At 39.5% G+C, this 21,297-nt stretch overlaps 2 protein-coding genes across 2 annotated transcripts in view; both read left to right on the top strand.

Moving 5' to 3' along the window:
* Positions 1-5,082, top strand: part of Lsg1 (large 60S subunit nuclear export GTPase 1) — a 28,935-nt gene extending 23,853 nt beyond the window's left edge. Inside the window, exons 12-14 of the mRNA XM_015500011.2 lie at positions 739-818; positions 2,550-2,723; positions 4,553-5,082. Coding sequence (XP_015355497.1) covers positions 739-818; positions 2,550-2,723; positions 4,553-4,732 — 434 coding nt within the window. The 3' untranslated portion in view covers positions 4,733-5,082. The remainder of the gene's footprint in view (positions 1-738; positions 819-2,549; positions 2,724-4,552) is intronic.
* A 10,426-nt stretch (positions 5,083-15,508) lies between these two features.
* Tmem44 (transmembrane protein 44) overlaps positions 15,509-21,297 on the top strand; it is a 39,768-nt gene continuing 33,979 nt past the window's right edge. Inside the window, exons 1-2 of the mRNA XM_015499896.2 lie at positions 15,509-15,556; positions 15,769-15,822. Of these exons, the coding sequence (XP_015355382.1) occupies positions 15,509-15,556; positions 15,769-15,822 (102 nt within the window). The remainder of the gene's footprint in view (positions 15,557-15,768; positions 15,823-21,297) is intronic.

Below are 21,297 nucleotides of genomic sequence, written 5' to 3'. Positions count from 1 at the left end.
CCCCCCCCCCCCCCAGTGTTTACTTATTTATGGTTTTCTTTAGCCTTACAGAAGAGGACAGTTTTAATAGACTGTCTTTTCCTCTTTGGATTTGACTCAGCTTGGTGTTTTACTTGGGGAAGCTTTCTCTATCCCCCCCAAAATAATTGTCTTCCTGTAAAATTTATTTTAACATTTAGATTTTTAATCTACCTAAATTTATTTTTTGTGTGATGTGAATTAAGATTCTAAATACTTTCCTGAAAACAGAACAAGCCAACATCCATCTTTTGTATGATGTGAGAGCGCTGAGTTTTGAACACAACCTGTCTGCCACCATCTATTAATTGAATAATATTAAAAGGATCTTTATCATTTGTTTGGGAAACTACCAAAAAAAAAAAAAATAGGAGTATCATGAAATAATAAAGCTTGCCGTGTTGCTTTTTATTTTGCTAATAATATTCTCAGATAGCCTCCTTAAATAAATATTTAAGATCCAGGGATCGAAGAAATAACTGGAATATAGAGAAATTTAATGTAACTTTCATAGTGAGGTGCTAGAGGTTGTTAAGATATCAGATTCAACTACATAGTTTATTCTGCATTAGCAAATATTTATAATGCTAAACAAAATATATAATGATAATTAATTTTTTAAAACATAGTAATCATGCTTACTTAAACTAAACATATAGTACCTCAATTATGTTTGTGATATTCTGTCTTCTGAGTTCATTCTGTTCATTTCTCCCACAGATATGCGAGGATTCATGACAGCACATGGACAGCCAGACCAACCCCGGTCTGCACGTTATATCCTAAAGGATTATGTCAAAGTAAGTGCATCCTGGATTTTTGTTTTTGTTTGTTCTTACTTTTTTTTTAATATTTATTTTTTAGCTTTTAGGTGGACACAATATTTTTATTTTATTTTTGAGTGGTGCTGAGGATCGAACCCAGTGCCTCACGCATGCCAGGCGAGCATGCTACTACTTGAGCCATATCCCTAGCCCTGTTCTTACTTTTGAATAAGCGAGTCTTTTCTCACGTACTATATTCTTAACTAATGGCAACCTGTTACAAGTTTATGAGATTTTTTTTTCATTGAGATGGAGTAATAACTAGGGTTATATTCTTAATCCAGAAGTGACTAATAATATACTATGAAAGGAAAGATGAAGATCTTTGAACACCTGGAATCACTGAAATTCACTGATTTGTGCTTCTGGTGTTTCCATTTCTACAGCCCTTTTGGTTGTTCCCATTGTGACTGTTATTACAATCTTCCTTATGGTATACCTGTTTGCATGCCTTTCTTCCCATGCTTATCTAGTAACAGTAGTAGTAATAGCTAACATTCATATCAAAGGTAACTTGCTTAGGAGTTGTAGATGTTTTATATGTATCTCATTAAAAATATGTACAAATCAGGCATGGTGGTGCATGCCTGTAGTCCCATTTACTCAGGAAGCTAAGGCAGGAGGACTGTAAGAAAGAGAGACAGGGGAGTTAGGGGAATGGCTTAGTGGTATAGCACATGCTTAGCATTCTTGGACTAACCCTCAGCACCATGAATGAATGAATGAATGATGTCCATTCCTTAGCACCATAAATATAAATGAGAAAACAAACAAGTTTAAGAGGATTAATGCTGTCATGTTACAAATGAGAACAAGCTATTTCGGATTATCTTCATAATTAAAATGGAGATGAATCATATGTAGCTCATGAAATTTTGGGAGATTCATGAAAACAATGCATGTTTTTAACATATGTATGTTACAAATATCATTAAGCTCAGTGCCTGGCACATAATAAACCCACAAGAATTATTATGGCCTTAAGTGTAATTCTTTACAAAATTAGCATTATGAGGCCCTGGTAGTAACAAGTTGCAAGGCTTTGGCTTTATTCCTTTCTTTCCTCAAGCCCACATCAATGGAGTTCTTGGAGCATAGAAATAAAATTGGGCAACCATGTTTTATTGACTCCAGTTCAGGAAGAAAGTAGTTAATGGTATTTATATGGATTATTTATTCTCTTACCTTCTTAACTGTGGAGGATGCAAAGATGAGTAAAGTGTAACTTTTAAGTCCTCTATGGTGGAAAGATGCACATGTGTACCCAGTGAGCAACTACAATCCCACATATAGGAATCAGGAACTGTCTTGATTTCAGATTTCTAGCCTAATGTTCTTTTAGTACAGTGACAATTGTCTAGTTGTATCCTGGCTTTTCTTTTGATAAATATTGACCATAAGTATAATAAAAGTATACTAAAGAATGCTTAGTAGAAATGCAAACAAAGAAACAAAGAAAAAAGATGGTTTTTAGTCTTGGGGCCACGGGAGAGCACCATCTCTCTTTCATCTCTCTTTCACCATCAACATTGGTGTTATAAAGTGAGGACTCTTAAGTTGCAGTAGACCCAAACTCAACTTAGCTGAATCAAATGTAGAAAGCTCCCTAAGGAGGTGGCTGGTGGAGATGTCTCCTCTGGGGATTTTTATTTTGGGGTAACACATATGACACTTAGGAGACACTAATATCTTCCATGTTCTTTGTAGGGGAAACTACTATATTGCCATCCTCCTCCTGGAAGAGATCCTGTGACATTTCAGCATCAACACCAGCAACTCCTAAGGAATGAAACGAAAAGTGATGAAATAAAAATGCAGCCAGGTGGAAATAAAAAAACAAAGCAGATAGAAAATGTAGTCGACAAAACTTTTTTTCATCAAGTAAGTTTTAACTTTCTTTAACTTCTGATCCAACACATTTTTATAACAGTAAAGATTAAGATATTCACATACCATAATTAAAATTTAAGTTCCCACTCATCTTTTTAAAGGGTACAGTAATTTACAGTATATTTACAGAGTTGTACAACCACCACATCAGTCAGTTTTAGAATTTTATTATCCCAAAAAGAAAATCCATGCTGTTGGCAGTCACTCCTCATTCTCCTCTCCCCACAGCCCTTGCCAGCCACCAGTCTTTTTAGTTATATAGATTTGCCTATTCTGTACGTTTCACATGAATGGAATCATATGCCATGTGATCTTTTACAACCCATTTTTTTCACTTAGGTATCTATTGGTCATCTGATGGACATTTTCAACTTTATGACTATTATAAATAATGCTACTGTGAATGCTTCTATAAAAGTTTTTATATGGATATATATTTCACTGCTCTTGGGTATATACATAGGAGCAGGATTGCTGAGGTTAACATTTGAGATACTGCCAACTTTGCTAAAGTGGCTACTGTTTTACATCCCTCCAGCATTGTAGGAGATTTCTAATTTTTTCACATCCTGCCAGTACTTAAATTTTTCTGACTTTATTTTAGCCAGCCTGACATGGGGCATGTATCTTAGAGTTTTGATTGCATTCCCCTAATGATTAGTGATGCTGAGTATGTTTTCATGTGCTCATAGGCACATGTATGTTTTCTTTAGAGAAATGTCTATTATTGTTAAATTATAAGAATTCTTCATATATTCTAGATATAAGACCCTTATCCAGTTTCTGATTTGCAAATATTTTCTCTCCCTAGTAGGTCCTTTTTCCTCTGAGTCAACATATCTTGTGATTTGGGGGGAGGGGGGAGACTTCTTAAATATATTCAAAATATTCAAAATCTACTTTATCTTTACAATATGAACAACTTTGTCAGGCATGGTGGCATATGCCTGTAATCCCAGCAGTTTGGGAGATTGAGGCAGTAGCATTGCAAGTTCTAGCCCAGCCTCAGCAACTTATTGAGACCCTATCTCAAAAAAATAAAAGGGATCGAGGATGTAGCTCAGTGGTAGAATACGCCTGGGTTCAATCCTCAATTTAAAAATACATATAACTTTAATTGCTTATATCATATCTATTGGATCTGTAAGTAGTATTTTAAAAGACAGATTTATGTGCAAGAGAATTAAATCATAGAATTGTACCTAATATATATTTTAAATGCTTTTAAGTGAGTGCTACAGCAAAAAACAAATTTTTAAAATCAGCTGTATCCAGATACTAGTTGGGTATTTATCTGGTGCTTTACCTGCGTGTTTCACAAAATGAGCCTGTGAGGCAGGCAAGGTCATGTATAAGAAAGAACTTACCACTAGTTTTATTCTATAACTAACCTTTAGCCCAATATTTTACTATTACACAAAGATTGTGGGATCTTGCTTTCCATTTCAGATCATATTGGATAAGTTTTTCATACTACACAAACAAAATTTCTTTAAAAGAGTCAGTGTCTAATTTGGGTAGAGGCAGGTTGGATTTTGATAAGACAGAGATTTCCAAAACAGAGCTAATGCTATGAATTTAGTTATAGATGGCATTTAAACCTATGGGGCTAAATAAAGTAGATGAGGGGGAAAATGAAATGAACCAAAGAGAATCCTGGGAAGCTTAATATTTAAGGGGTGGAGAGAGAGAAAGAGAAGAAAACTCCACTCGGTGATATGTTCATGTTTATCTGGAAGTGATCCATTAACAGTACTGTGTATGTTCATCAAGGGAGATAGCCATCTGGCACTTTGTATATAATGTCTTTTATTTCCCAGGAGAATGTGAGAGCTTTGACCAAAGGGGTTCAGGCTGTGATGGGTTATAGGCCTGGGAGTGGCCTGGTGACTGCAGCTACTCTGACCTCTGAAAATGGAACCGGGAAGCCCTGGAAAAAACACGGCAACAGAAATAAAAAAGAGAAAAGTCGTAGACTCTACAAGCACCTGGATATGTGAACCTGGGCTACAACAGAAGTGGCATCTGCACTGTGCAGATGGAAAAGAACAGAAGCTGCTTATTGCCTGTGCCTTGCAGCCACATCCAACAATCTTGATGTCAAGACTAAAGGGCTCCTGGAAACGCCATCTCTGACTCGAGTAGTCGTTGGACCCCCAGAAATGTACTCCTGTAGGAGGCTGGACTTCGGATGAGGGAATGGATGATGTATATTTGTTTGTGTAAACATACACAAAAATGCATATTAATTTGAGTTGGGATGCTTTTGAAAATATACTAAAATTAATTTGTCACTAATTGATGTTTTCATTTGTTTAAGTAGATTAAATGCCAGCTGAACATTCCATGATCTTTTAGCAGTTGTAATCAATTAAAACATGACTGGAATTTCAGGTGAATTCTTTTGAGGACACTTTGGATTAGTAGTTTAAATCTCACATAAACGCCCAACATATCTTTGATATGGCAGAGGGCTGGAGAGCTGGCATATATCATTTTTAAAAGCCCTGAGGCTGGGGTTGTGGCTCAGCAGTAGAGCACTTATCTAGCACGTGCAAGGCCCTGGGTTCTATCCTCAGCACCACCTAAAAATAAAATAAAGGTATTGTGTCCAAGTACAACTAAAACATAAATTTAAAAAAAAAAAAAAAGCCCCTGAAGACCTTGACCTTCCAAAATTACCCTCCCCTGAGCCAATCTGACAGAAGGAAGCATGTGTTGTAGCTAACTCATCTGTAGAGAGCCACGGAGAGTGAAAGAATAGTTTACCAGTTTTTATTTTAGGCATAGGGATCCCAGATAAGCTTAGGTACTTACCATTAAGGGTGAGCCAGCACACTGTGTTTTTATAGTCACATTGGCTCTTTCAGCTCCTCACTTCTTTTGGCGGGGGGCAGTTACTTGGGATTGAACTCAGGGACACTTGACCACTGAGCCACATCCCAGCCCTATTTTGTATTTTATTTAGAGAGAGGTCTCACCGAGTTGCTTAGCACCTCACATTTGCTGAGGCTGGCTTTGAATTTTGCAATCCTCCTATCTCAGCCTCCCGACTCGAGTAGTCCTGAGCCTCTGGGATTACAGGCATGTGCCACTGCACCCAGCGCTCCTCACTTCTTGTGTATCCCTTTTTCTCTGCATCTTGTTATTCCTTTAACTCAGTTGCTTGCTTATTTATTTATTTTTAGTAATGCGGATTAAACTCGGGTACTCTACCACTGAGCTACATCCCCAGCACTTAATTTTTTATTTTGATATAGGATCTTATTAAGTTACCAAAGCTGGCCTCAAACTTCTGGTACACCTGCTTAGCCTCCTAAGTGACTAGGATTATGGATGTGCACCACCACACCGAGCCTTAACCTTGTTTTATTTTGTAAGTTTTGGAGGAAACTTTATAAAAATGTAAAGTCCTACATACAATTTTGCAAAATATCAGAGGATTTGCTTATACCTTTGTTTAATCCTTGAGTTTGTACTTAAGAAGTGACTGCAGCTGACTATATAATATTGCTAAATATAATAATTATTGTATATTAATTTTATAGTCAGTGCCACATAATGTTTCAGTCAACAATGGACTGTATATACTGTGGTGGGCCCTTAATACTATATCGTATACTGACATCATAGCTACTTTTGTTTATGTACCTGTGTCCTGATGTTCACACCGGGATGAAATTTTAACAATAACTTTCCTGTCACCAAGCAGCATACAGCTGTATTTAAGACTTGTTTTCCTGGGAAAAATGTTACTTCAGGGAATTTAATTATATTTATTCACCCATTTAATAAATATGTATTGACCAGCTACCTCGTGGCAGGAAGAGCAATCTAGAAAATGACCACAGCTGAGGAGGTCCTGAAAGTAAGAGCAAGCACCAGGGGATGGAAGTTAGCAAAAACCACATCACATGGGGCCATAGGGCCTGTGAGGGGATTCTGGATATTTTCTGAAAAATGAGATAAGCCAACAAGTTTTATATAAGTGAATAATGGGATGTGTTCAAATTCTTAATTAGGGGCAAAAGTTTATTATAGATCAAGGCTGTTCTAGAGGAGGCAAAACTGAAGATGCTGGAAGTATTCTGTGTGTCCTATAACATCTATTTCCAGTCATTTTTTATGTCAGAAAAGAGCATAAAAAGCATGTGGTAGAAGAGGAGCAAGCTATTGGAGTATGGGCTGGAATGGAGCTTAGTGGTGGAGCATGTGCTTATTAGCATGTGGAAAGCTCTGGACTTGGGAAAAAAAAATGAGTAGGCTATGATATCACCTCTATCCAGGAACAGGCATATGACAGAACCGCATAATGAATGGGCAAAGCATGTACATTTATTTAGAGTAAGCTTTGACTTTTATAACAGTTTTATTGAGATATAATTTATATACCATACATACTATTTGCTGTAAAGCTTACAATTCAGTGGTGTTTAGCATATTCACAGTTATGCAACCATCACCACAATCAATTTTAGGAAATTTTGTTCACCCCAAAGAAAACCTAGGCCCTGCAGTCAATCTTCTTGTTCCCTCAGCCCTAAGCAACCACTAATCTACTTCCATTCTATATAGGTTGCCTATTCTGGACATTTTATATAAATAGAATAATAAAAGGATGGGGGCTGGCTGATAAATCCCTCAGCTTCCATGTCACCAGTGGGTACATTCCACATGTTCCTCAGAAGATCCTGGAGGAAGTAGCCCCACTTGCTCACAACTAGAACCATCTCTTGAACACGCCCTTCATTGCTTTTTTCCCTTTTATCATTTTCTCTGCCTCATCACTCCAGTTCCTCCCCAGTAAACTAACAGCCTAAGTCCTTGCTTAGTGTGGGGAACCCAAGCTAGGACATCCCTACATGGGGAACTTCTGTTTTCACCTTTGCTTCTGCCCCAAATGCATCTCTGTAAGCATTCCTTGAATTTTTTTGTAAGTATTGCCATCCTCATTGTGGAGGTTTGTACTCTAGACTTACAAATTAGTCATCATAGTATTTTGAATTTCTCCAGCATTTTATTCCAAGGAATATGCCACCCTTTTAAGCAGAACCTGCTGTACATCTGTCATCAGTTTACATCAGTTTGTCAAGACGCCAGTAGCCACGTATGTTTTCTTGTTGGGTAAACTGGAAAAATCAGGCAGCAAGCTAGAAATCTACTCAGTGCCATTGTGTTTAATAGCCCTTTCCCTTCTCCGGTCTCTAATGTGAGGGAAATCATTCAGAATTTTCACCCTTATCCAGTTACTGTGTGTTGCATTCTGCACATGGTATCCAGTTGATGGTGAAGAGGACATACGGGGAAGAAAGATCGTGCTTTCTGTAGATGGATTTTGCATTTTCAACAATCAGATGGCATTCTGAGTGAAAAGTGCACAGCATCCAGTAGACTGAACTTAACATTTGATTGTAGTGCAATATGTACACAGAAAGCACAACCCCTGTGCTTCCCTTCAGTCACACTCACCCTCCCAGAGTAACCACTGCTGGGACTTGCCCTGACTTTATACTGCAGATTGAGTCTACAGTGTGAGCTCTTTTACTTTGCTCCTTTAATCCAACATTGTGAGATTCATCCACACCGTTTACATGTAATGAATTGTAGAACATAAGTTCCCACTGCTGTATAGTATTGTATAGTGTGAATATTTTGATTTTGAGACAGGGTCTTGCTAAGTTGCTGAGACTGGCCTGGAATTTGCAATTCTCCTGCCTCAGCTTCCCAAGTTGATGGGGTTATGAGTGGCATTACCATGTCTAGCTCAGATATCTCTGATTAGAGGGAACTTTGACCCTGATGCTAATGAATGAACTAGCACTTAATTCACAGATCATCGTAAATCATAGAGCATCATAGGATCACCTCAGGTTTTTTACCATGTGTTTAGTTAGGGGACAAAGAGTGTGAGGTGCTGACATTAAATCTGAAATATCTGCAAATTGACATTGTACTTTTCTTCTTCCCATTAAGGTGTAAATAATATCAAAACTATTGCTGCCTAGGGTCCTTCTAGAGTGTCAAAGAGAGCCTGGATCTGAGCATATTTTCTCCTCAAACTGAATCCATTGCCTGGGCAAACGAATTCTAAAAGATGCTTTGTGTTACTCAACCCCACTCCTGAGCTTTGGGGAAGTGTTGGTTAGGTCTCAGTACCTGAGTCTCTTCTCTGGCAGAGGACAACTCAGGAATGCAGTTAGACAGACTTAAAGGTAAATATGGCCTTTGTTCTTTTTCTTTCCTTAATCTCAGCCTCTTATCTTCATTGTACTGTTTTCTGTTCTTTTGTCTAAATTACTGAATGTAAAAAGTGACTACCATCATGTTTTCCAGTGCATAGCTAACAGTTGAGCCCATTCCAGGAAAGAAACAAAACCAACCAATTTGGCTTCTATATTTAAAATACTGTCGTTGAAATTGCCATGACTATTGTTGGATTGATTTGGAAGCAGCAGCAACTGAAGGGATAACTATTTTAGACAGTCATTTTGGAAAACACTTTTAAAATGCAAGAGTTTTTAACCCTTGTTTTGGGCACTTGCTATCATTTCTGTGATTGAGTGGGATTTTGTGTTTTACTTTCTTGGTTGCTTAGCTATTGGGTAATAGAGAAGTAGAACAGCCATTTCAGGGAAAAATAGAATCTGATTAGTTTACAGTAGGCAAGATGAAAGACATGTGCTCTGTCTGTTGCTACATAAGTCTGCATGTAGCACTTGGCAGCTATTTGTATTTGGGCTATTTTTTTGCTTAAGATTCAGTCTTATGTTGCGAGGCGTGATGGCACATGCCTATAGTCCCAGTGGGTCAGGAGGCTAAGGCAGTAGGATTACAAGTTCAAAGCCAGCCGCAGCAATTTAGCAAAGCCCTCATCAACTCAGTGAGATCCTGTCTCTAAATAAAATACAAAAAAAAAAAAAAAAAGATGGGGATGTGGCTCAGTGGTTAAGTGCCCCTGGGTTCATTTCCCGGTACCTAAAAAAAAAAAGGTTCAGTCTTATACACTAGAACCCAGCACTCTTAAAGTGTCTAAGATCAATGCTTCTTAACTCAATGTGCATACAATCATCTGGAATTCTTGTTAAAATGTAGATTCTGAATGCTTAGGTCTGGGTGGGGCCCGAGTTTGTGTATTTCTAACAAGTTCTCAGAGCATGCAGATTCTGCTGGTCTAGGAATCACATTTTGGTAGCAAGCTTTTAGACATCTTCAGAAGCCCACAGCTAAAGACAATGAGAGCCTGGAACTCCTGCCTGACCCAGCAATCAAAGGCAGATGATGAGATTTGGGGGGATGCTAGAGTAGGTTTCACATTTATAATTTATCTTGTCCACTTCTAAAATTAGGCAATTGCCAGATACAGTGGTGCATGCCTGTAATCCCAGTGGCTTGGGAAGCTGAGGCAGGAAGATTCCAAGTTCAAAGCAACTTAGCGAGGCCCTAAGCAACTTAGCAAGACCCTGTCTCAAAAGGGATAGGGATATAGCTCAGTATTTAAGCACCCCTGGGTTCAATCCCATATAAATAAATGAATAAATAGGCAACTAACAATATTAAAACACTTATAATGTTGTATATGAATTAATAAAATGTTGAATTTTTTAAAAATAATTCTTGTACCCACCGTAGTATTTAGAAAGATGGAGAGCAGGGGAAAGGAAGCTCTTTTTTGTTTTTTTCTTTTAAATACAAGAACCTGTCAGTAACTGTAGAGGAATGATTCAATCACCACTTTGAAATCACTAAAGAAATCAGTGATTCAGACAAATATCATCAAGGAAAGTGCTTTGTACTGTGCAGAGATCAGACATCAAATAAGTGAGGAAACTGGCACCACAGATAGTGCCCCCCACCTGGCATGCTGTGCCTCTAACCGGTGCCATAGAAGTACACATCACCTCCTTCTACTGTCTTCGTAAAAACACAGAAACTCAACAAATCACAAAGAAACAAGTAGGTAATTAGAGATCTGGGACATTCTATAAGAGGCCTGGACTAAGGAGACATAACAAATTAATTATGAAATCCCAAACTGGGAAATAAACACCATACTCAGAACACCTGAGCCAATTTTAATATGAGTTACATATCAGATAACATTGCTATATCAATGTAATAGAAGTATAGTGTGTTAGAAAATGCCCTTGGAAATATAAGCTGATGCATTTGAAGTAAAGTGTCATGATACCTAATTTCAAATAGTTTGGAGCAAGAAACGGAGAACAAATGTGGCAAAAAGTCAACAAATGATGATGCTAGATGGGTATTCTTTCACCTTTGCTATAGGCTTGAAATTAAAAAAAAAAATTGTAGTTGTAAATGGACAGAATGCCTTTATTTTATTTGTTCATTTATATGTGGTGCTAGGGATCAAACCCAGTGCCTCACACATGCTAGGCAAGCACTCTGCCACTGAACTACAGCCTCAGCCACTAGCTTGAAATTTTTCAAAACATTTTTTCAATAAATTGAAGGGACAGGCCAGGTGCAGTGGCTCATACCTCAGGAGGCTGAGGCAGAAGAATGGAAAGTTCAAAGCCAGCCTCAGTAATTTAGAGAGGCCCTAAGCGAGACCTTGTCTCTAAATAAAATGCAAAAAAAGGTTGGGGATGTGGCTCAGTAGTTAAGTCCCCCTGGGTTCAATCCCTGTTACAAAAAAAAAAAAATGAAGGGACGTAAAAGGAGACAGTGAAATGCTCTAAGGGCTCAGGAGCCCTTAGGAGAAGAATGGATAAAGTTGAACCAAGTAGTTATCACAACAAACAAATGGAGCTCCTATCTTCCCTCTCTGCCTTCACCTGTGTCCAGGTTTGGGGAAGTATGTTCATCTGACTTATGTTGGCATAATGAACTTGGTATGAAGCTGGTTTCTTTCTGAATTATAAGCTACAGTGAAAATTTCTATTTCTTTAAAATAATTACTTGGATATAAATATTCAAGTGCTGAATTCTATTTAATTGACTCTCTAAAAACTAAATTGCCTTGCTATTAAACAGCATTCATTGATATATGCCTCTTTAAAACTATAGGGCTTTCTTGGACGTAGTATTTCAACATCTATCAGTTCCATTAGCCCTTTCTGAGCTTCTTGAGCATCATAAGGTCAATGAATTTCAGCAGTTGCCTGTTATAAATGAGGCTCATTGTGGGGGGGATGTAAAACAACCTTCTGGAGATCATACAGTGAGTTGGTCACAGAATTCCAGAAAAGTGTAGGACCCCAACAATCCTACCACCTGTTTTAATCATGACACCCCAACATGTCCACAATGGGATTGATAGAGATGTAGAAATGCCATTATTTCAAAATGCATTCTTTAAAAAATTATTTTTAATATATTTTCTTTAGAATTGGGTTTCCTACTAGGCACCATAGCGCACTAAGAAGGCTGAGGCAGGAGGATTATAAGTTCAAGGCCAGCCTCAGCAGCTAAAGCAAGACCTTTAAAATAAAAAGGAACTGGGGATTTAATTCAGTGGTAAAGCACCCCCGATCTCAATTCCCAGTACCAAATAATAATAATAATAAAATTGTTTTCTTTATTACAACGAAACCAGACTGATGTTTTATTTTTGTTTTTTGTCACTACTGTTTGTCTAGTAGCCACAGGCCCTTCCTCTAAATAACGTGTTTGGTAAGAACACTGGCAGGAAACAGCCCTCACAGAAGGGAAAGCTCCTGCAGGCTGCCCAGGTTCCTGCACCCTTCCTTCTTCACAAGGACAATGCCTGAGACCGAGCTGCTGCTGCCAACAGGAAATGCCAATGAGCAGTGACGTGGCCCGCAGCCCAAGGGGACAGTGCTACAGTCCTCTTGTTAGTTTTTCTTCTCAGCAAACTTTGAACAGTGGCCAAAAAAACATGTCTTTATCTCCTGGGCAGCTGTGGAACCTCTGAGGAGCCTGGAAAAGGAACAGATTCACCTCTGAGGGTTGACTGTGTGCAGAGCCCTATGGCAGGTACCGGGTGACTCCGGGAGGGGTCTTAAAGGGTGGGAGGGAAGGGTTCTAATATATATAATCCCAAGTGCCCTCCATAGGATGGAGCACCGATTCCCCATGGCTGGGAGCCAGTGACTCCCTGCTCGGGTCCTGTCCTTGCTGTGGTACCCCAGCTGTTTGCCTTTCTCTAGGCCATCCTCTTTTGGTCACCAGGAGGCCTTGGCAGGGTGGTGCCAGAAAGCATGAGCTGGGCTGCCCAAACTCCTCCACTCGAAATCTGTGAGACCTAGGCTAATTCAGTGTCCTGAAGGTTTGGGAGGGAAAAATCAAAAGCTTGGTTTTCAACAAATTCAATTAGACATGCCTGTGGAACTCTGCAGCGGGAAGCTACATCTGGCTGTAAAACTTGGGAGATTGGTAACCTAAAGGAAAGAGAGAAATTCTGAAAAAAAGTACGACTTCTATATCAAGGTTGAATCAGAAAGAAACAGAAAACCTAAACAGACCAATAAACAATAAAGAGATTGAGGTCATAATTTAAAACCTCCCAACAGCTGGGTGCAGTGACACAGGCCTATAATCCCAGCAGTGTGGGAGGCTGAGGCAGAAGGATTGCAAGTTTGAGGCCAGCCTCAGCAACTTAGAGAGAGACCCTATCTCAAAAACTAAAAGTAAAAAAGGACTGGGGATGTAACTCAATGGTAAAGCACCCTGGGTTCAATCCCTAGTAAAAAAAAAAAAAAAAAAAAAAAAAAGCAGACTCTCTCAACAACGAAAAGCAGCCCAGAACCAGACAGCTTTTATAGCTGAACTTGACAATGTCAAGGAGGAATTAATACCAATATTTCCTAAATTCTTCCAAAAGCCATAATACTTCCTAACACATTTTACAAGGCCAGCATCAGCTTGATACCTGTGCCAGACAAAGACAACACAAGAAAATGAAACTACAGGCCAATAATTCTGATGAACATGGAGGCAAAACTCCTTGATAAAATATTAGCAAATCAAATACAACACATCAAAAAGATGGCACATCATGATCAAGTGGGATATATCCCTGGCATGCAAAGCTGGTTTGGCATATGCAAATCAATCAGTGTGATACATCACATTAACAGGCTGCAAGACAAAAACCACATGATCACATCAATTGATGCAGGAAAATCATTCAACAAAGTTCAATATCCTTTCTTGATTAAAAGAAAAAATTCTGAAAAGTTTAGGTATCAAATATGATAGAGGCCTAAATATAATAAAGGCCATTTATGAAAAACCCATTGCAAACATCAAAATAAGTGGAGAGAAACCAAGCTTTTCCTCTTAAGATCTGGTAAAAAAAATTGTTTTTGAAAAGTTAGAAAAAATGAGTAAAATGCATACAAATAAAAAACGAAGAAGATTATCATTTGCAGATGGCATGACTCTACACACAGAAAACTCCAAAGACTTTTCTCCAAAAATCGGTGAGATCTAATAAGTGGTAAGGTCACAAGACATAAAATCAACATATAAAACTCTGTGATATCTCTCTTTTTTTTCTCATGGGGTAATTCTAGGTGTTGTGGGGAACAGACTGGTTGAGAAGCAGCAAGCAGCACTCAGAGAAGAGGAGAACTCCAAACTATTTTACTTTATACCAATGGGCCCAGAGGAAAACAAAAACTCCAAATTCTGTGCCCTGATCCACAGTTTCTCACAATATTTATAGTTATCTGACATCATCTTAGACCCATCCTATCACTGGGGCTTTTTCCTCTTTTTAAAATTTCCTAATCTGTGTGGCTGAAGGCTTTGTGCAGGGTCTCTAACATAAAGCATGCTCACAGTAACAGATAAGAAGAAAGGCGCTTTTCACAGGCATCTATTACATTTCAGAGTCCTAGGACAGTAATTTACAATCCAAAAGGTAGGGACCCCGGGTTAATTAGGCTTCTTGGAGACAGGTTGAGAGAGGGGAGCAGAACTGACCCCTTCCCCAGGCACTGGTCTCTTACCATATGTTTTTGTAATTTAATTTCACAACCAGGACTGGTTTTGCCATCACATAGGGATTGAACCCAGGAGTGCTCAACCACTGAGTTAATCACTAGCTCTTTTGTTAAAGTTTTCTTTTATTTCAAGACAGGATCTCACTAAGTTGCTGAGGCCAGCCTCAAATTTGCAATCCTCCTGCCACAGCCCCCCAAGAAGGTGGGATTAGAGGCATGGGCCACTGTACCCCACAAAATCCATGGCATTTCTATGCACAAATAATGGCCTAGGGGGGGAAATCAAAATCTCACAATAACATCGAAAAAATTATAATACTTAGAAATAAATTTATCAAGAAGGTAAGAGATATGTATACTGACAACTGTGAAACGTTAATGAAAGAAACTGAAGAAAACACAAATGAAAATACAGTTCATTCTTATTAGGAAGAATTAATATAATTAAAATATACATATTAACTAAAGCAAAATACAGATTAAACTCAATCTCTACCAAAATCCCTTCACAGAAATGAAAAAAATATTTAAATCTGTATGGAACCACAAGAGACCTTTATCTGAATAGACAAAGGAAAGCAATTCTAAGAGGGGAAAAAGGTGGAGGTTGCACATTTGCTGATTTTTTTTTTAAATAGTTTTTTAGTTGTCAATGGACCTTTATTTTATTTATTTATATGCAGTGCTAAGAATTGAGCTCAGGGCCTCACACATGCTAGGCATGCTAGTGCTCTACCACTGAGCCCCAGCCCCAGCCCACATTTGCTGATTTTATATAGTTATTTTTTATTCTTCAGCTAAAACAGCACACTCAGCTGCAACTGAGAAACAAACTAGTCCAGGATGCCAAAGGTCCCGGGCAAAGGACCAACAGGTGCTGTTATGAGCAAGGTGGGTCTTCTCTCGGAGGTGGTGTTGATGATGGGATGGCCATAGAAGCTCTAGATCCTCCAACACAAATTCTGGACAGTAATAGGCAGTCCAACAAGTTGTACCCATGTCCCCAGTCTCCAGCTTTCCTTATTTCTGCTCCCTTGGCCTCCACGGTGCACAGGTTGGTTTACTTGGACCTTCTGCCTCATCTTTCTTCTTTTGCACTTCAGCCTGTGCATTTGCTGCTTGGCTCTCATGGCACAGAAGTTTCCGAGAAGATGGTGGTAAGGCTGAGAGAGCGCATTTGCTGATTTTAAATTATTTAAATTATACCACAAAACGACAGTATCTAAAATAGTATGGTGCTGGCATAAAAAGAGACACATAAATGGGGTGCAGTGGTGCATGCCTATAATCCCAGCTACTTGGGAGAATGAGGCAGGAGGATAGCCAGTTTGAACCTGGGAAGATTAGCAAGACCCTGGCTCAAAATAAAATTTGTAAGGGTGGAGGATGTAGTGCAGCAGTAGAGCACTTGGCTAGTTTGCATGAGGCCCTGGGTTCAATCCCAAGTACCACAAACACGGCATGTGCATGCACACACAGACACAGAGACCAATGAAATAGAAAGCTCAGAATAAATCCAAACATATATGGTCAACTAATTTTCAGCAAAGGCACCAAAAGCCGTAGTGGAGAAAGGATCAAATAATAGTGCTAAAAAGAAACAGGATTTCCATAGTCAAAAGAATGAAATTGAACCTTCCTCTTATCCCATACACAAAAATCAATATGGAGAAAAGACATAAAATCTGAAAACATAAAGGTCCTAGAAGAAAACACAGGGGAAAAGCTACTTGACATTAGCCTTGACAGTGATTTCTTGGATATCACACCAAAAGCTTAAGCAACAAAAGCAAAATTAAATAAATAGGACTACATCAAATTAAAAATCTTCTGCATAGCAAAGGAAACAATCAACAAAATGAAAAGATAACTAGAGTTTAGGGAAATTTTTTTTGCAATACTCATACCATATAGACCAAGTGTAGTAGGCTGTACTATCTAGTTCATGTAAATTCATTGTGATGTTCACACAATGCTGAAATCACTTAATGATGCAGCTCTCAGAACATGTCCCCATCATTAAGTAACACATGACTATCAGATTGTGGTTAATATTCAAGATATACAAAAACTCACATGACTCAACAGTAAAAAAAAAAATGTGTGTATACACATACACACACACACACACACACACACACACACACACACAGCCTTACTAAAAATAAATGGGCAAAGGGTTTGAATAGATTTTTCTCTCCAAAGAGGACATAAAAATGGCCAAATGTGGGGCTGATATAGCTCAGTCCGTAGAGTGCTTGTCTCGAATGCACAAGGCCCTGGTTCAATTCCCAGCACCAAAAAAAAAGGGGTGGGGGGGAACAAATGTACATGAAAAGGTGCTCAAAATTACTAAGAATTAGAGAAATGCAAATCAAAACTCCTATGAAATACCACCTCCCACCTGTTAGGACAGCTATTATCAAAAACACAAGAGATTAAAGCTGTGTATGGTAGCACACACCTGTAATTCCAGCTACTTGGGATGCTGAAACAAGAAGTCCGTGAGTTGGATTGGAGGCCAGTGTGGGTCATTTAGCCAGACTCTGGGAGTAGGGGTGTTTTATTTAAAAAAAAAAAAAAAAAAAGCTGTTTTGGTTTGGTTTGATTTTTGGTACTGGGAATTTAACCCAGGGGTACTTAACCACTGAGCCGCATTCCCAGCCCTGGGATAACAAGTTTTAGCATAAATGTGAAAAAACAAGAACTGACTATATGCTGTCGAATGAACTGGCACAGCCATTATGGAAATTCCTAAATTAAAACTAGAACTACCATTTTGTCCAGCAATCCCTCTTCTGGACATACACCCAAAGGAAATGGAACCACTCATGAAGTCCTCTCCCCTCCCATGTTCACTGCAACAGTATTCACAATCGCTAAGATGTGGAGACAACCTAAGTGCCCAGCAGTGGACGAATGGCTAAAGAAACTGTGGAGCATGTGCACTGCATACACAATGGAATAGTATTCAGCCTTTTAAAAGGAGGAGGTTCTGCCGTTTGCCACAACATGGATGGACTTAGAGGATGTTGTACCAAGTGGAAATAAGCCAGCCACAGAAAGAAAAACATTGCATGCTCTAATACATGAATTGTGTTTAAAAATGAGTTCAAAATATTAAGAATAAAACAGTGGTCACCAGAGTTGAGGTGTAGAGAAGGAAATGGAAAGATGTAAATCAGACACTACAAAGTAGCGAATATGTGGGATGAACAAGGGGGAGACCTAATGTATTTAGGACTTTGACTAAAAGAGTGGATTATAGCTGCTCTTATTGGGGGTGGGATGGGGAGAGTAGGTGACTATGTGAGACGACTGTATTTCTCTATAGTAATCATTTTCTTATATATGTACCTTAATTAAAAAAAAAAAAACTGGGGAAAGAGGTCTGACTGGAGAAATGCATTTGGGAGGCACAGGCCAAGTATGTATAGCCAGAAGACCCAGGAGACCTCCCAGGGGGCAGGTAGGAAAGAGAAGCAAGAGCTGAGCCATGTGTCTCCCCATCATTGGCTGAGGTTCCTCTTCACACCTTCACACTCTTTGGACTTTTTCTTTCTTATTTACTTTTGTTTTTTGTGGACCTGAGGCTCCTCCTAGGCAAGAGAATGACAGTTGTAACTTTTGCTATTGACATGTGCCTTTCTTGACCTACAGGATTTCTAAGAATCACTGCAACACTAAGGTGGGTCCCATCACCTTCCTTTTCTAGGTAGGAACACACACAAGTGTAGAGAGGTCCAATGCTCTGCCCTAAGTCACAGATGCAAGGAGGCGGGGCGGGGGGTGCGGTATTGCAGTCTACCTTATGCAGGCCCCAACAGCCCACACTCTTCCCATAAGTTTTTCTGTGAGCCACCAGGGCCAATGACTATAAGCAGCTTCCCTCTGATGGCCATCTCCATAAACCAGTGTTTCCCACCAGACTCCCAGGAAACACAGTGGAGAAACAGAGTAGGAGGCTCAGATCCTAATCCCTACAACCTGTAAAGGGAGCATATACTAAAAACCAATGAATAGTACACTTTTAAAAAGTAAAGTTTATGGTATATGAACTATGGTGCATATAAAGCTGGCAAAAGGATCTTTGCAATTGTGATCAAGTTAGGGAACTCCAGATGGAGAGATTACTGTGGATTACTTGAGTAGACATAAATGCAATTACAAGTATCACGACAGAGGGAGATTTGACAGACACAAAGGAGAAGGCAATGTGACCACAAAGGCAGAGAAGGATCAGAGGGATGCAGTCGAGGCCAGGCAGTCACCAGAAGCTGCAGAAAAGAAGAAAGGAAGAGATTCTCCCCCTGTCCCCCTAGAGGGAGTGCAGCTCTGCCTACATCTTGACTTTAGGACAATGAAACTGATTTCCCATTTCTGGCCTCCATTCTGGGAAAGAATCCATTTCCGTTTCTTGAAACCACATTATTTCTGGTAATTTATTACAGAAGCCTCAGGAAGCCATGCTTATTCCAAGGATACACACCCAGAAAGTTGGATAATAGGTCTGCTTTGTTGACAGGCAGGCAGAGTGATTCTGATAGACAACCTATGCACCACACCGCCCAACTGCCCAGGCAGAGACTCATAGGGAAGAACTTAAACCCTTCAACTAGAGGAACTTAGGCTGGACTTCTTTCCTCCATAGAACCCAGAGTTGAATTTCAGAGGGGTCCCCACATTGCTAAAGATTGAGAAATTTTTCAAGGATGAGGTTTTCTTCAGATTCTCAAAGGAGTCACCACACTGCCTAGGTGTATAAACCTGGTCCAGGCTGGCAGGGACAAAAATAAAGCAATTTTAAAGTTTTGCCCAGACTATGAGAAACTTGAGTTATGCATTTTCTTCCTATTAATTTAACTTCATCATGCCTCCACTGGTATTCATTTTATATAACTTCCTTTTAATCATTTTATTATTATCATTTTGGTCCCATTTGGTTAATAACATATTTCACATGTTGAACATCTCTCTGCTGCTGGACTGTAAGCTTCATGAAGGTAGGGAACCACTGTTTTTCTCAACAATATGTCCCGAGCTCCTAGCACAATACCTGTTTTAGTCCATTCTGGCTGCTATAGCACAATACCCTAGGCTGTATGGTTTATAAACAGCATAAATTTAATTCTCACAGTTGTTGAGACTAGAAAGTTCAAGATCAAGGCCAGCAGGGTTGCTATCCAATAAGAGCATGCTTTCTGGATCATAAATGGTGACTTCTAGCTGTGTCTGCTCTCATGATCCAATCACCTCCTAAGGGTGCCACCTCCTATCCAATTGATGATTAGGTTTCAATATATGGAATTTAAGGAGATGCAAATATTCAGACCTCAGCAATGCCTAAGACACCACATAGTGTTTCATTTCTCCTATGAGTGATCATAACTTTTAAAAAATGAATGGACCAACAAAGTAGTGTAGCCACTTTGGAAAACATTCTGTTTCTCAAAACATTCAACATAAACTTACCATATGATCCAGTAATTGCACTCCTAGATATATACCCAAGTAGAAATGAAAACATGTCCCACAAAAAATCCTACACAAAAGTTCATAGAAGCATTGTTCATAATCTCCATAATTTCCAGAAAAAAAAAGCCCATCAACTGATGCATGGATAAATAAAATGTGATATATCTATACAATGTATTACTATTCAGTCCACAACAAGGAATGTGGCTAATACATATTACAACATTGATAAAACTCAGAAACATGCTAAGTGAAAGAAGCTGGTCCCAAATAGGTCAACACTGAATGACTGCAGTCATATGGAATGTCCAGAATTGTTAAGAAACAGGTTTATGATCCCTAAAGTAGGAGAGTTGAGGAGAAATGGAGAGTACTTCTAGGTAGGTGTTAGGAAGGAGTAATGAAAATGTTCTAAAACTAGTTAGTGGTGTTGATTGCCCGACTCTGGATATACTAAAAACCAATGAATAGTACACTTTTAAAAAGTAAAGTTTATGATATATGAACTATGGCGCATATAAAGCTGTCATTTTTTAAAATGAAATGATAGTCACGTCCTGCTTTAAGCAAACTTACTAAAATCAATAAGGAAATTTAAAAATTATAGCAATGTGTTTTCAAGAAAAACAGCCTTTGTTTTTCGTGCAGCAGTGTGACTATGGGAAGGGGCAGATTCCAAAGAGACTCCGCTCCTAGGCTGTGGTCTGGATGATGTCCCTTGGGGCGGGCGACTGGAAGTGGGCAAAGGTGAAGTTGACAGCTGTGGAAAGAGCTGAGAGGAGGATGTCCGGGCGGTTGAATCCCGGTGCGTTTGCTCTTTCTTCCCGTTTCCCACCCACTCTTTGTATTGCACCCTTTTAACAACGGGGACCAAGGCCCGCTCACCTCAGGTTGCCAGCTCCCAAGCGCTTCTCCAGGACAAGGGTGTGTATTGTTTGGTTCAGAAAATGTGAATTAGTGAAGGGACGAGGTGCGTTAAGACACCCTGCCGAAGCTCGGCCCGCCCTCAGCCCGCCTGCCGGTCCAGTCCGGCTGCGGGACTCGGGCTGGGTGGCTGCGAAGAGTCTGCGGGGCTCGGGCGCCACGGCGGAGTGGCGGGGGCGGGGACCACAGCCTTTGTGCGGAGGCTTCTCCGGCTCCCGCCGCTGGGGGGCGGC

Source organism: Marmota marmota, unplaced genomic scaffold (assembly GCF_001458135.2).
Source record: "Marmota marmota marmota unplaced genomic scaffold, marMar, whole genome shotgun sequence".
Classification (NCBI taxonomy): Eukaryota; Metazoa; Chordata; class Mammalia; order Rodentia; family Sciuridae; genus Marmota; species Marmota marmota.
This window is presented reverse-complemented; position numbering and strand designations above follow the sequence as displayed.